Genomic DNA, 16485 nt, shown 5'->3' with positions numbered 1-16485 from the left:
TCTCCTTTGTCGCAAACAAGTCTATCTGAGGTGTTCCCCAGAGTTTGAAATAAGTGTTCAGAATTTGGGGGTGAATTTCCCATTCGTGGAACTGTTGGTGATCTCGAGAGAGATTGTCTGCGAGTTGATTTTGGATCCCTGGTATAAATTGTGCTATTAGGCGAATTTGGTTGTGAATTGCCCAACGCCAAATTTTTTGTGCTAGCAGGCTTAACTGCGTGGAGTGCGTCCCCCCTTGCTTGTTTAGATAATACATTGTTGTCATGTTGTCTGTTTTGACGAGAATGTATTTGTGAACTATGATTGGTTGGAAAGCTTTTAGTGCTTGAAAAACTGCTAGAAGTTCTAGGTGATTTATATGCAGTTTTGTTTGATGTACATTCCATTGTCCTTGTATGCTGTGTTGATCGAGGTGTGCTCCCCACCCTGTCATGGAAGCATCTGTTGTTATTACGTATTGTGGCACTGGGTCTTGGAAAGGCCGCCCTTTGTTTAAATTTATGTTGTTCCACCACAGAAGCGAGAGGTAAGTTTGGCGGTCTATTAACACCAGATCTAGAAGGTGACCCTGTGCTTGTGACCATTGTGATGCTAGGCACTGTTGTAAGGGCCTCATGTGCAGTCTTGCGTTTGGGACAATGGCTATGCATGAAGACATCATGCCTAGGAGTTGTAGTACCATCTTTGCTTGTATTCTTTGTGTTGGATACATGCATTGTATGATGGTGTTGAAATTTTGAATTCTTTGTGGACTTGGAGTGGCTACTCCTTTTGATGTGTCTATTATGGCTCCCAGGTATTGTTGTACCTTGCGCGGCAGAATTTTGGATTTTGTGAAATTGACGGTGAACCCTAGTTTGAAGAGGGTTTGTATGATATGATTTGTGTGATTTGAGCACTCTATTAACGAATGGGCCTTGATTAGCCAGTCGTCTAGATATGGGAACACATGTATTTGCTGCCTTCTTATGTGTGCAGCGACTACCGCTAGACATTTGGTAAAGACTCTTGGTGCGGTTGTTAATCCGAAAGGCAGTACCTTGAATTGGTAATGTATTCCCTTGAATACAAACCTTAGGTATTTCCTGTGCGATGGGTGTATTGGTATATGGAAATAAGCATCTTTGAGGTCTAAAGTTGCCATGTAGTCGTGTAGTTTTAGCAATGGCAATACTTCTTGTAGTGTGACCATGTGAAAGTGGTCTGATTTGATGAAAGTGTTCACTACTCTGAGGTCTAGGATTGGTCTCAGCGTTTTGTCCTTCTTTGGTATCAGAAAGTACAGTGAGTAAACTCCTGTGTTTATTTGTGTGTTTGGCACTAATTCGAATGCATTCTTTTGCAATAGTGCCTGCACTTCTATCTCCAGGAGATTGGAATGGTGTGTTGTCAAATTTTGTGCTTTTGGTGGTATGTTTGGAGGGAATTGTAGAAATTCTATGCAATAACCATGTTGGATAATTGCTAGAACCCAAGTGTCTGTAGTGATTTCCTCCCATGCTTTGTAATAATGACTTATTCTTCCCCCCACTGGTGTTGTGTGGAGTGGGTGAGTGACATGTGAGTCACTGTTTAGTAGTAGGGGTTTTGGGGCTCTGAAATCTTCCTCTATTCCTAGGGAATTGCCCTCCTCTAAATTGTCCCCGAAAACCTCCTCTATACTGTCCCTGGTAACTGGACGGTGTTGCTTGTGAGGTGCTGGCTTGTGTGCTCTGACCCCGAAACCCCCCTCGAAAGGGTGTTTTACGGAATGTGCTGTAATTGCCTCTGCTCTGCGGGGAGTAGAGTGCGCCCATGGCTTTGGCAGTGTCCGTATCCTTTTTGAGTTTCTCAATCGCTGTGTCCACTTCTGGACCGAACAGTTCTTTTTCGTTAAAAGGCATATTGAGAACTGCTTGTTGAATCTCTGGTTTAAATCCAGACGTTCGGAGCCATGCATGCCTTCTGATAGTTACAGATGTATTAATTGTCCGTGCAGCTGTATCTGCAGCGTCCATGAGGAGCGGATCTGGTTGTTGGAAATGGTCTGTCCCTCCTCAACCACTTGTTTTGCCCTATTTTGTAAGTCCTTGGGCAGATGTTCAATGAGATGTTGCATCTCGTCCCAGTGGGCTCTGTCATAGCGCGCAAGTAGTGCCTGGGAGTTCGCGATGCGCCACTGGTTTGCAGCTTGTGCTGCGACTCTTTTACCAGCTGCATCGAACTTGCGGCTTTCTTTATCTGGGGGTGGTGCATCTCCAGATGTGTGGGAGTTGGCCCTTTTCCTAGCTGCTCCTACAACGACAGAGTCTGGTGGCAGCTGTGTAGTGATGAAAACCGGGTCTGTAGGAGGCGCCTTATACTTTTTTTCCACCCTTGGTGTGATTGCCCTACTTTTGACCGGCTCCTTAAAGATTTCTTTTGCGTGCCGGAGCATACCAGGGAGCATAGGCAGGCTTTGGTATGAGCTGTGGGTGGAGGAGAGTGTGTTGAATAAAAAATCATCCTCGACCTGTTCTGAGTGGAGGCTTACATTGTGAAATTGTGCTGCTCTAGCCACCACTTGAGAATACGCGGTGCTGTCCTCTGGTGGAGATGGCTTCGTAGGGTATGCCCCCGGACTGTTATCTGACACTGGGGCGTCGTATAGGTCCCATGCGTCTTGATCTTGGTCACCCTGGCTTATGGTGGTGTGAGCTGGGGAGTGAGATGGAGTTTGTGCTGGTGAGACGTTAATCACGGGCGGAGGAGAGGGTGGTGGGGTAACTCTTTTCACCACTTTTGGTTGTGGTGTCTGTTCAGTTTGGAACTCCAACCTTCTCTTTCTTCTAATGGGGGGAAGGGTGCTTATTTTTCCTGTCCCCTGCTGTATGAAAATACGCTTTTGCGTATGGTCTACATCAGTTGATTGTAGCTCTTCCTCAAACCTATGCTTTTGCATTTGGGAGGTTAGCGAGTGCTCTTCTGTATAAGAGCCTGAAGCTGGGTCGCTTGCAGTTTGTTTCGGCACCGAAACCCTGTCTGCGTGTTTTTTCGGCTCCGAGATGACTTTTTTCTTTTTCGGGGCCGAAACCTCTCGGCGTCGATCTTCTTCGGTGCCGCTGTCTCGGCGTCGAGCTGTGTCCACACCGGCATCTCGGTGTCGAGGCTTGTCTCCAGCACTTTCTCGGTCTCGAGAAGGCTGCGTGCCGGTGTCTCGACCGGAGTCGGACGATCTCGGCACTGTTTGGGCCTTTTTCGGTGCCGACGGTCGGTCACCGAATTTATGGGTGGAGCCATGGCCTGATGGCAGTGGCGTCCCCTGGGCCTTGTAAATCTTCCTCTGTGTGGTTTTCGACGTCTTACTCACGGTTTGTGTATCGTCGAATCCTTCGGAGTCCGATTCTTGGATCGAGAAGGTACCTTCCTCTTCTTGTTCCTCGAACTCTCGGTGGGCTGTCGGCGCGGACGCCATCTGAAGTCTTCTGGCTCGACGGTCTCGGAGTGTTTTTCGGGACCGGAACGCACGACAGGCCTCGCAGGTGTCTTCACTGTGCTCGGGTGACAGGCACAGGTTACAGACCAAGTGTTGGTCTGTATAGGGGTATTTATTGTGGCATTTGGGGCAGAAACGGAACGGGGTCCGTTCCATCGGCGTTCTTCAGCACGCGGTCGGGCCGACCAGGCCCCGACGGGGGATCGAAAAACTACCCCGAAGGGCACCGGAGCTCTTCAACCTTCGATGCGGTGTTGAATCTAACTACGCCGATCCCGAACGCAACAATACCGACGAAAATCTTCCGAAATTAGCTATCTTTCCGTTCCGAAACTCGGAGCGACAGGAACACGTCCGAACCCGATGGCGGAAAAAAAACAATCGAAGATGGAGTCGACGCCCATGCGCAATGGAGACAAAAGGAGGAGTCACTCGGTCCCGTGACTCGAAAGACTTCTTCGAAGAAAAACAACTTGTAACACTCCGGCCCAACACCAGATGGCGAGCTATTGCAAAACATGCGTATCTACAGCGACAGATGCCATCGAACTTGGGTGTTCTGGACTGAAGTAAAAATGCAACCTCAGCCAGGGTAGAGATTGATTTGCCTCAGGGTAGGACACTGGAGTCAGTAGGGGCTCAAACTTCAGCAATGTTGGTACTGGCGTCGATGAAGAAACCAGAGTGGGTCTTGGAGCTGGAATGGACTTCAGCATCGGAGTTACAATGGAACCTGAAGCAGATTTTAGGATCTCAGACGGCGCAGTGGACGAATAAGCCAGCAGTATCCTGATTGGAGACCGCTGCAGATTATTGGCTCCCGGAGGCAAGCCAGAGGGAGCCGGAAGCATGCCAAAAATATGCAACCATGGCCTCCTTGAAGGCCTCAACCTGCTGTGGCGTCACCAATGGCCTGAGAAATTGAGGGCCCATCAGTACCAGTTGTGAATTTGGCTCTTCAATCTGGGATCTGAAGTGAGATCGATTAGCACCTTGATGCCCTGCCAACTTCATTATGGCCTGAGATTGACAGGAGGGGGTCGAGTCCTGCTTAGACTTCTTATGCTGCTTCTTAGACGATCTGAACTACAAGGAGACCTGACACAGGAGGGATCTCGTGAGTGGTATTGTGCTCTCAACTTGGAGCAGGACGTACGTCAGGTCTGTACCTTATTTAGATGCTCCTCAAAGTACAGTTTCGTACTCAAACTTTGAGTACATGAATGCAGATTTTTCTCACAACAGAGTTGTGCTCCGAGTCCAAACACCAGAGGAACATCTTTTGTGGGACAGTCAATGACATCTGTTTCAGACAGTCACAGTACGGTTTGAACGTTGTAGTCTGTAGTGGGGACATTGTTCCCTTGCACCCTGGAAAAATAATTTGTGTAACAACGTAAAAGGAAGCAGAGCTCTAGATCCTCATTTAAATGCACATAAAGAAAGGAATGGACATCAAAGTGCAGGATGGTGCCTATATGCTGCTGCGCTTCATAATTTCCCAGGTGGAACAAGGCTAACAAAGAGCCACCTGGCACCATCATAAGGCAGTGCCCGGGAGCACTACTGTGAAAAATTCTGGATCCAGTCTTGCATCTGGGGAATATTCTAAAAGTGAGGAACTTGAGTTTGGAAGCATCCCTTTAATTATGTCATACTGTATCAGAGCTCCTAATATCCCTGTTGATCTACAACATCCAAACCTTGATTGCTTGGATTTGTTAATCCTGGAGAGTCAAGTGCCACATGCAGTATCTTGGTTATCTAATAAAGCCCCACAATAATGGGTTTATACTTATGCCATCACTTGAATAGAAGCAACTGGAGTTATCAGTGAGTGCATGAGTAAGCATTTCCTGCTGACAATCTAGACTAGAAGTTGTAAAGATGTAAGGATGGACTGATACAGTATGTATGGAGTAAGGCAGCAGGAGAAGCACAACCTGTGAATCTTTACGCTAGACTACTCAGCCCTTCTCCCTTTTTCACAGGGCTCTGGCTATCGAGGTAGCATTAGCTAAGTGCAATCCATACTGAGTCATGGCGAGGCGGCACACAGAAGCACCAGCAACATCGGCTAGAAACAGAACAGAGCCAACCTGAGGCAAGTCACTCCAGCAACATACGGTGCAGGGGTAAGTACATGTTTGCCAGCAGGCCACTCAATTTTGGCTTTTTCGATTTTCATTTCAACGGTATAGCCTGCAAAAGGGCGCGTTCTCGCCGGGAATCTCTTTAAAAAGAATTGTCAGATGTGGCTGCTTTTTCACAACAATCAATAAAGATGCAACCATTCCTAATTTAAGGAAAACCTGATTAAGTTATGGAAAAATACACTGCCATTTTGTTTTGCTTTTATTCTGAATTTGGTGCAAAATTACCAATCTCCACCAACATAGCAACAGAGTAGTGCATTCTAGAGGACATAGTAGCAAGTTAAGTTAAATACTACAATCACTCTGATACCGGATGTGAAAGGCTCTTTGCACTTTTAAAAATTGCCAATCAAGGTAGTTACCTCGAAGCATGCAGACATTATAGAAATAAAAGCAGGTAAAGTAACATAACATTGCAGACTGAATGCGCACATACAAGAACAATGATTATTAAAGGAAACCTCATCTGCATTTTGATGTCACTAAAAGCATGAGAGTTTGGTCCAAAGATACAAGACTCCAATCAATCCCTCCGAGGTCAAATATGGTTACAGTAAAATAAAACACATTCAGTCATAAAAGAGGGACAGATATATCTCTCACAGACATCCTTTGAAAAACATTTACCGAACTGTGCTTATTGGGAAGTATACATAATATATTTACCTTGCCAGACCACCGTAATCAAGTCCTTCCTCTCCCCGGAAAATTACATATAATCGCCTCCTAAGGTCATAGGGTTTTAAAGCCATAATCTGTAAAATAATGAAGAAATAACTGCTAAATGTTCACATTAAGTGATTTTAATAATAAAGTAATGTATTAATCTTGTAGTAACTGCAACACCAAGTACCCCAGGACTACAAATAGTGTAAATCACCAGTGTTATATCCATTATCTCTAGCAGGATCTCATTGGCTTTTTGGAAGTGTAGGAACACTTAACTAGCAATTTTCACTCCAAAATGGACTGGAAGATGGTATTCCGATAAACACCTACCAGCTACAGAACCAAAAACCTGGTACTCACGCTTTACATAGGCAGGACCAGTGCCTCTGCAGTTACACTTGCAAAGTGAGCATCTGTGAAAAGGTACTTTTAAATATATTATTCCACTGTCCCCAAAACCAACCCGCACCAAACTGTACCAAAAAAAAGTAAAAATGTCCCAAGGTTCAGTTCACAACAAATGTGTTGCTGATAGATGGGAATAGTGAAGGAAGTTGATGAAGGTAAAAGAAGAGGTAATGACACAGATGACTAAAGAAAAAAAATTCCGACGTGTATCACCAAAGTTTTTCAGACTGAACACGAATTCACCAAACTGTGCTAGCACATTACATTATGCTCCATCCAGCGCCATTTGCTCCTGGTAAAGTTTCATTCACTCTATTGAGGAAAAGAATACTGAGCGTGCGAGTGCAATTGTGTTAGTGTGTGCATAGGCATGTTGAAAAAAAAACAATAAAGGTTGAAGATAAGTTATAATTAGAAAAAGTTATTTAATTAGTTCTATACAAAATAAACTTAAACTACACAAATACTGGAAATTTTAAAGTTATAGTCATAACTTCCAGTTATCATTTACACACCACCCAAAACTTACTAGGCAGACTATATCAACTGTAACATGGCCTGCTAACATGCACAGTGTTCTCATTAATGATGTAACTGGAGATGTCACGAATATTGTTATCAATTCCATGATACAATATCCTATAAGTGATGCAATATGAAAGGGTATAAGAAGTGCATGGTGAAGCCACGATTTATAGTTCATTTAGTCTGCCTAGCCAGTTCACAACACTGTGTACGGAGGTGTACAAGTTATATTAAGTTTTGTGGCACAGAGTACATCAGTGTACAGCACAGTGGCATAGAGTACAGTGAAACAGAGTGCAGTGACCTACAGTAGAGTTGTGCAAAGCACAGAACAGTGGAGTAGAGCGCAGTGGCATGGAGTACACTGCAGTAGAGTAGAGTGGTGCACATTGCTGTAGAGTGGTGTAGATTAGGGTACAAAGGCATACAGGGCAGCTGCATAGTGTTGTGGAGTACAACAGAGTGGAGTGTCCAACAGATGTCAAGTAATGCACGACTCAAGTTGACATACTGTAATATCCTTCACAGCATTCATTTGACACCTTTGAAAATGTCAATAATATACCCAGAAAGGCTGTCTGTATGCCCTAGATGTGTTAATTTCATGCATATGACCTAGAATTGTAACCAACTGCGAATGTACTGGCAGGCTGTAACAAATAAGTTATGTGATATTGTGGGTTGTTTGTAGAGCTGTCTATTAAGTACTGTTTACTTAATCTTATTACTAAAGCCAAGAAATCGCTGATAAAGGTTTTAACTGTTGGGCTTAGTACTGTCAAAACCTCAGATTGCCATAAAACTGGCATATATCGCACAACCCGCCCATGGCATGGGTTAAAGACCTAATGCAGTGAAGGATTGCAGAAGACCTCAGAATGAAAACAGTCAGGACAAATGATAAATTAGCTGATGACTCGGATACTAGGTCACAATACTTTATATGTTGATGGGGGTAAACTAAGGGTTGGGGCAGGGGGAATGGCGGTGCTACATCTGAGTGATTTGAGCAATGGAACAATCCTCGTACTCAAATATGCCATAACGGTCAGTGCTTTATATGTGAATCTGTGAAAATTACAATTATAATTGTTAATGAATACAAAAACAAAAAATAAAACTTAAAGATATGACAAACTTTATGTTAACAAAACTTCAGAAATTCACTGAAAAAAATGCTTAAAGTGAAGTTAGCGTTAGGCCTGAGAATAATTTTAATCACACCTCAGTAATGGGAGTAATTTTGGTAATTCCACATTACACTCTGAAGTGGAATTACTGATACCAACTAGATTATGCAACCTCACAACTATAATTTGGGGTGGCAAAAATAATCATAGAAACAACAAATTTAGCGAGCACATGCGGCTGCCTGTGCTGTTGTTCATGTTGCATTATGCCCTAAAAGAATAGTGCTAAATGTCAGGAAGATGTTGGGGTGGGTGGGTGGCTGGGTGTGTGGGTGGTTGGTGGGGAGGTGAATTGGGACCTGCCGCAAGAGTAAGATTATCGAGCAACTTCTCCAATGGATATTCATGTTCGAAGATTATTTAGCGCTTACTTTAGTGCTATTTCTTAGTGCAAAAAGCATCCTCTGGTCTGTTTTGATGCAAGGGGACATTTTTTCTTCATTAAGAATATGGAGCTAAATGTTGAATTACTCTTCTTGCGTAATTAAGCAAAATCATGCATAACTGTGCGGTAAATCTCCATGTTTACGCTACAGCTAATTAGGCCACCTACAAATGTTTGTGGTTAGGTGGAAATGTCAGTTAAATACAATTTTATCCAAAATAATTCACCAGTTGTAGTTTACCGAGCTAACTACGTGTCACCACCATGCACTGCTTATGACCTCAATTATTACATCATTCATGACATGCTCAATGAAAATCATTGATAACATTTTCTTATTTTCTGGGTCTCTTCCACTCCCAGGAGACCACACAGAGGCTTGTACAGAGGCCTGTGCAAACATGACAACATTTAATTTGTAAGCCAAAATGCCCAGGTAGACTGGGTATACCTACCCTGCCCGTTAGTACTTTTGCTTTTAAATTTTCAGGACTTTTTTTTCCAAGTTGTGGCTGCCAATCAGGTTCTTCAGTCCCAAAGAAATCCAGTGAATCAGTCAATTCAATTTCTGTTGTTTATTTCATTTGCAACATACCTATAAACGCTGAACTTTAATTGCTCAAAAAGGGTTGAACAGATTTACACCAAATCAAAAAAACTGTATTGTGTCTTACCTGTAATACTACTACTCTCTCAGGGAATCTCCACTGAAATGCTGGAAAAATCTTTTGAGTGATGAAATAGAAGTAGTACATTTAGTCAAACTGATTTGAGGCTAGTTTGACCTGGCATCTGCCATCACATCCCAATCAAGACAACAGTGTCTTTGTAAAGATATGAACATATCTCCAAGTTGCAGCTTTGGGTATCTCAGTAATTAGTGTTTTACTTTTGGTGGAATGGGCTTCCCAGGTAAGGTTTTGTTGGCTTTCTGGCAACACAGGATTTTGCAGGAGACAATTCATGTAGACAAGGATTGTTTCGAAGTGGCAAACATTGTCCGTAAAGGGCCATATTTTAGAAAGGGTAGTTTTGATTTCCTCGAATGTTTTGTCCTGTCTGGATAAAACTTCAATACCCCCCTCACATCAAAAGTAGGCAGAAAGTTCTCTGCAGGAGATGTGGGGCATTGAAAAAGGATAGGCAAGGGGTTAGTCTGATTGACATGAAAATCCAGCACTATTTTAGGGAGGAATTTAGTATGGGTACTCATCACCCTAGCAATATGAAATACTGTGTACAGTTTGTGGGAACATAGGGCCTGGATCTTCCTAGTTCTACATGCCAAGGTTATAGACACCTAAAAAAAAAAAGAAGGCCCTCCAGGATAGGTGTGGAATGCAAGCATTATGTACAGGTTTGAAGGGGAGACCCACAAAGCGAGAAAGGACAATATTTAACTACCAAGAAGGAGAAGGTCATTTGAGAGGAGGATAGGCTTTCTTAATGCCCTCCAGGAACACCTCAACCACAGGCATTTTGAAAAAGGATATTTGTGAAGGACATTTTCCATAGGCTGAAACTTCTGTAAGATATATTTTAATAGATGAAAATTGCAGCTATGCTTTTGCCAAAAAAGGTGGTAGGTATGGAAGAATTGCTTGTTCTTGGCAGGTGAGAGGACTGAGCACACCAGATGCAGAATCTTTACCATTTAAAAGAACACAACTTTCTAGTTGATGGTCTTCTGGCATCTCTCAAAACATCCACACACTCCTGTGGAAGCTCCAGGTGATAATTTTGTAAGAGTTCAAAAGCCAAGCTGCCAAGTTCAATGACTGAAGTTTGGTGTGTTGAATCTGGCCCCCCGAATTTAGAAAGAAGTTCCAGCTCGCACAGCAGCCTCCCTTTGGAATGCTCTGAAAGGTGAAGGAAATCTGTGAGCCCTTATTTTCAGGGCCACTCCAAAGCAATGAGAAGCATCCTGGCCTGCGAGTGACAGCTTGGTGACCACTGTTGGCACAGGAGGATTTGGAGGAAAAGTGTAAAGAAAGATTTGCCTACCAGTTGACCTATAAGGCATTTCCCAACTTGTCTGGTTGATGAAACCTCAAGGTGAAACTTGGGCATTTTTTAGTTTTCTTTGTCTTTGAAAATATCTTTTGGAGGAAAAACCCCAGTAGCAAAACCGGTCTTGAAAGACGGAGTTGTTTAACACACATTCCTGATTCTCTTGAATTGCTCTGCTGAGAGTGTCCACTTGAACATTCTGGATATCTGAAAGATGGACAACTGGGATACTGATATTCCTGGAAATTAATCATTTCCTGATGGTTTGTGCCTCCAGAAACAGAGGTCCGTATCACATTCCTCCCTGTTTGTTTAGATAATGCATGGTGACCGTATTGTCTGTTTGAACAAGTAGGGAGTTTGACTTGAACTGGCACTGAGATAGATTTTTCATGGTTGATATGAAGCCCCAGTCAATTGAGGGTCATAAAAGTAGTTGGATAAAGCAGGCATACATGTTGGTAAGACAACACTTCAATGAACCAGTCATCTAGATATGGGTAGACCAAAAGTCTAATTTTCCTGATGTAAGCTGCAACAACCACCATGCATATAGAGAAAGTCTGTGGTGTAAATTTAGACCAAAGGGAGAACTTTGTATTGGTAGCTGTCTCTTCCTAGTGTGAACCTTAGGAATTTTCACTGTTTCGTGGCTATGGAGATGTGAAAATAAGTATCTTGCAGATCAACTGAGGATAGTAGGTCCCCTCATGTAGTCGATGGTTGATTTGCGAGAGAGAACATTTTGAGCTTTTCTTTGCAAACCCACTTGTTCGCTAGTTTCAGGTCTAGAATAGGTCTGAACTCCTTTTTCCTCCTTTCTTCTTCACAACAAAGTAATGGGAAAACATCCCCATTCCTTTGAGAGTAGTTGAGGTGTTTTCCACTGCTGTTTTTGCAAGAGGATTGAAATTTCCTGCCATAGTAATTCTTGGTAGAACAGGGATGATTTCTTTAGTGGTATGGCTGGTGGAAGATACTTTAATCTGAAACAGTATTTATTTTCCACAACATTCAGAACCCAATTTGTCATATTTCTCCACTCTTCCACGTAAGATATTATGCTTCCCCTTATTGGAGTGGGTAACAGAGAGGAAGAAAGAGGGCATTTATTGCTTGACACCAGAGGTTGGTTTAGTGGTTTAGGGGCACGGTTGTGGATCTCTGTTGGGCTGTTGTCTCTGTTCTTGAGGACAATAAGAGGTTTGAACCCTCTGATAGACATATCAGCTGTTGTAAGGCCTATAGAAATGTATTCTATATTCTTTCATCTTCTTCTTCACTCCGACCGCACAAAAACCGTCAAGGTCAGTCTTCAAGTGAGACATCTCATCAGCATGAGAATCAAATAAAGTGTTCCCAGAAAAAGGGAGGTTTAGGATTATGCGCTGAGCTTCAGGTTTCAGCCATGTGAGTTTAATCTAGGATGAGTGACGTAGCGCTAAACTATGACAGTATCCGTGCTGCTAGTGGGGAGGTCTCAGCTGCAGCACTGTTGATCCGGTTGGACACCATCATGTCATTGTTGACAAATTCTTGGAAGTCTTGGGGTCTGGGAAGGTATGAATTGCTAAATATAGCCCAAGAAGGGCAGATGCACTCTCAGTCTTCATAGTGACAGCAGAAGCGCCACTCACTCCATCAATGCAATCTAACCTTTAACTTTCATTGTCAGAAGGAACAGTAGAATAATGGGCTGAGGCAAGTAGTTTTCAGGCAGGAGACCTAATGAAGGAGTAGAGTGTAGCGTCCGTGTGAAGAAATAACTAATCCTCATATGGAAGTCTGTATTTCTTCTGTAGGCAAGATGGTGCAGCCTTAACATAAGCCCAAGTTAAGAATAAAGCCATGGCTGGTTCTAAGACACCGAAATTTCCAGGAAGAATTCTGGAATTTGGAAGGTTATCAACAAGACAAAAAAAGCTCCCTCCTATAGAAAGACTGACCCACCTAATACTACACAGTAGTGACTGCCACTGTGTGGATGTCTGTGTCTATCAATATATCTACATATAAATATATATGTGCCACCAGAAGGTATTTATAATTAGGATCTAGCTTCCATAGGAAAAGCTTTGTTTTGCCAATAACTCAGGCGCCGTTTGACGAATCCTCACAATTTTCAAAATAAGTTTGTCACTCACTTCAGGCGATGTCTTGAAAGTTTTGGGCTGATGTGTCAAGCTGGAGCTAAGAAATGGGGCGGTCCCAAAACACGTTTTCCCCATTCAATTTCCCATAGGTGTTTTGAACACTAAAACAGCCCGAACAGCTGAACGCAATTACACCAAATTTAGCAGAAAGCTAGATCTTGGTCTAGAAAGTGTGCTTTTTGTGATTTGGTGTAAACCCATTCAATCAGTTTTTTTTAGTAATATAGATATTTGGGTGGAGTGCAAGCACAGATCTCATGGTGAGATCTGATTGGCTGCCAGCATTTAAACTAGGAAGTGCTGGCAGCCATCTTGGGACCAATATACATTATAGCACCTTCAAAATGATCGAAAGAGCTGAAAACGAGAACTAGATCTTAATTGTAGGGAAAAATGCACTATGAGTAAATATATTAGGAACGTTATAATTAGGCTAACATTTTAAACATACAAAGCCATAGAAATTCAGCAGATTATAGTTAGAGTTATTTCGACTAACTATAACTCGTGCCCTAAGGTAACTATAACTCGCTCACCCGCCATGTACAGTTTTTTTCTCAAAAAATGTCCTGCAAATATTAAAGTGATATTATCAATGATGTTATCAAAGATGTAATGAGTGCTGTAATATGTAGGCTATTTAGCAGAGCATGGCGAAGGTGCACGTTATAGTTACCTTAGGGCACAAGTTATAGTTACTTGAAATGACTAACTATAATAGTTGAATTTCTATCGTTTTGTACGTTTAAATTGTGAGCCTAACAAAAACGTCCCTCTAACCTTTGCTTTTTGTAGTGAACTTCTATGTTTTTTTTTTATTCTACTTCTTAGCTATAATGTCCCTGTAACCTTTGTTGTTTTCAGTGAATTTCCATTTTTTTAATTTTTTTATGTGAAGTAATTATACTTACTATACACAAATATAACCAACACTTCAGGCCATGTGGCCTAACACCTATAATCCCTCAACCCCATGTCACGCACCACAGATGCTGCAGATTCACATGCTGTGCATTATCCTGCCATCTAGTGTTTGGCTCGGAGTGTTACAAGTTGTTTTTCTTCGAAGAAGTATTTTCGAGTCACAAGACCGAGTGACTCCTCCCTTTCGGCTCCATTGCGCATGGGCTTCGACTCCATCTTAGATTGTTTTCCCCGCAGAGGGGGAGGTAGAAGTTGTGAGTATACTAGAGGTGCCCATGCAATGGAGTAGTTATGTATGTACCTAATGTGTATTAAAAGAATATTTATTTACATATTTACAATTTTAATTTAACTAAAAATGGCTACAGGCTACCGGGGAGGTGGGAGGGCGCATGTGAATCTGCAGCGTCTCATGCCACGAACAGATGTACACTGGGTAAGTGACATTTTCCATTCGGTGGCATGTGTAGCTGCAGATACACATGCTGTCCATAGACTACCAAGCAGTAATCTCTCCAAAAAGCAGTGGTTTAGCCTGTAGGAGTTGAAGTTGTCTGAAATAATGTTCTTAATACAGCCTGTCCTACTGTGGCTTGTTGCGTTGCTAACACATCTACACAGTAATGCTTAGTAAATGTATGAGGTGTAGACCAGGTGGCTGCCTTACAAATTTCTGTCATAGGTATATTCCCAAGAAAAGCCATTGTGGCGCCTTTCTTTCTAATGGAATGTGCTCTTGGTGTAATAGGTAATTCTCTTTTTGCTTTAATATAGCAAGTTTGAATACATTTAACTATCCATCTGCCGATGCCTTGTTTGTATATAGGATTACCTGCATGAGGTTTCTGGAAAGCTACAAACAATGTTTTACAAAATTGTTTCGTTCTGTCAATGTAATACATTAGTGCTCTTTTTATGTCTAATGTATGCAAGGCTCTTTCGGCTACTGAGTCTAGTTGCGGAAAGAAGACTGGGAGTTTCACAGTTTGGTTTAGGTGGAATGGTGATATGACCTTTGGTAAGAATTTTGGATTTGTACGGAGAACCACTTTATGCTTATGTATTTGTATAAAGGGTTCTTGAATAGTAAATGCTTGTATTTCACTCACTCTTCTAAGTGATGTGATAGCTATTCGAAAGGCTACTTTCCAAGTCAGATATTGCATTTCACAAGAATGCATGGGCTCAAATGGTGGGCCCATGAGTCGTGTTAATACAATAGTAAGGTTCCACGAAGGTACTGGTGGTGTCCTTGGGGGTATGATTCTTTTTAGTCCCTCCATAAATGCTTTAATGACTGGGATTCTAAAAAGTGATGTTGTATGTGTAATCTGCAGATAGGCAGATATTGCAGTGAGATGGATTTTAATGGAAGAGAATGCTAGATTAGACTTTTGTAAGTGTAATAATTAGCTTACAATGTCCTTTGTGGAGGCATGTAGTGGTTGAATTTGATTAGTGTGGCAGTAGCAAACAAATATTTTCCTTTTGTTTGTGTAACAATGTCTTGTTGTAGGTTTTCTCGCTTGTTTAATTACCTCCATACACTCTTGTGTAAGATTTAAATGTCCGAATTCCAAGAATTCAGGAGCCAAATTGCTAGACTGAGCGATGCTGGATTTGGGTGTCTGATCTGTTGTTTGTGTTGTGTTAACAGATCTGGTATGTTTGGTAATTTGATGTGGGGTACTACTGATAAGTCCAACAGTGTTGTGTACCACGGTTGGCGAGCCCAGGTTGGTGCTCTGAGTATTAGTTTGAGTTTGTTTTGACTTAGTTTGTTGACCAGATAAGGAATGAGTGGGAGAGGGGAAAAAGCGCAAGCAAATATCCCTGACCAACTGATCCATCGTGCATTGCCCTTGGATTGAGGGTGTGGGTACCTGGACGCAAAGTTTTTGCATTTTGCGTTTTCTTTTGTTGCGAATAGGTCTATGTTTGGTGTTCCCCAGCGGAGGAAGTGATCCTGTAGGATCTGGGGATGAATTTCCCATTCGTGAGTTTGCTGGTGATCTCGACTGAGATTGTCGGCTAACTGATTCTGAATGCCTGGTATGTATTGTGCTATTAGGCGAATGCGATTGTGAATTGCCCAATGCCAAATCTTTTGTGCTAAGAGACACAGTTGTGGCAAGTGTGCCCCCCCCTTGTTTGTTGAGATAATACATTGTTGTCATGTTGTCGGTTTTGACAAGGATGTGTTTGTGGGCTACCAGTGGTTGAAATGCTTTTAATGCTAGAAAAACCGCTAGCAGTTCCAAATGATTTATGTGAAGTTGTTTTTGTTGATTGTCCCATTGACCCTGTATGCTGTGCTTGTTGAGGTGTGCTCCCCACCCCATCATGGAAGTATCTGTTGTGATAACAGCTTGAGGCACTGGGTCTTGGAATGGCCGCCCTTTGTTTAAATTTATAGAGTTCCACCATTGAAGCGAGGAGTGTGTTTGGCGGTCTACCAACACTAGATCTTGAAGTTGACACTGTGCTTGTGTCCATTGTTTTGCTAGGCACTGTTGTAAGGGCTGCATGTGTAATCTTGCATCTGGGACAATGGCTATGCATGAAGACATCATGCCTAGAAGTTTAATTACAAACCTTACTGGGTAGTGTT

At 42.5% G+C, this 16485-nt stretch overlaps 1 protein-coding gene across 1 annotated transcript in view; it reads right to left on the bottom strand.

The window, feature by feature from the left end:
• WWP1 (WW domain containing E3 ubiquitin protein ligase 1) overlaps nucleotides 1–16485 on the bottom strand; it is a 711039-nt gene that overhangs the window by 326649 nt on the left and 367905 nt on the right. The window contains exon 16 of the mRNA XM_069220436.1: nucleotides 6277–6365. Coding sequence (XP_069076537.1) covers nucleotides 6277–6365 — 89 coding nt within the window. The remainder of the gene's footprint in view (nucleotides 1–6276; nucleotides 6366–16485) is intronic.

This window comes from Pleurodeles waltl, chromosome 2_2, assembly GCF_031143425.1.
Source record: "Pleurodeles waltl isolate 20211129_DDA chromosome 2_2, aPleWal1.hap1.20221129, whole genome shotgun sequence".
NCBI lineage: Eukaryota > Metazoa > Chordata > Amphibia > Caudata > Salamandridae > Pleurodeles > Pleurodeles waltl.
This window is presented reverse-complemented; position numbering and strand designations above follow the sequence as displayed.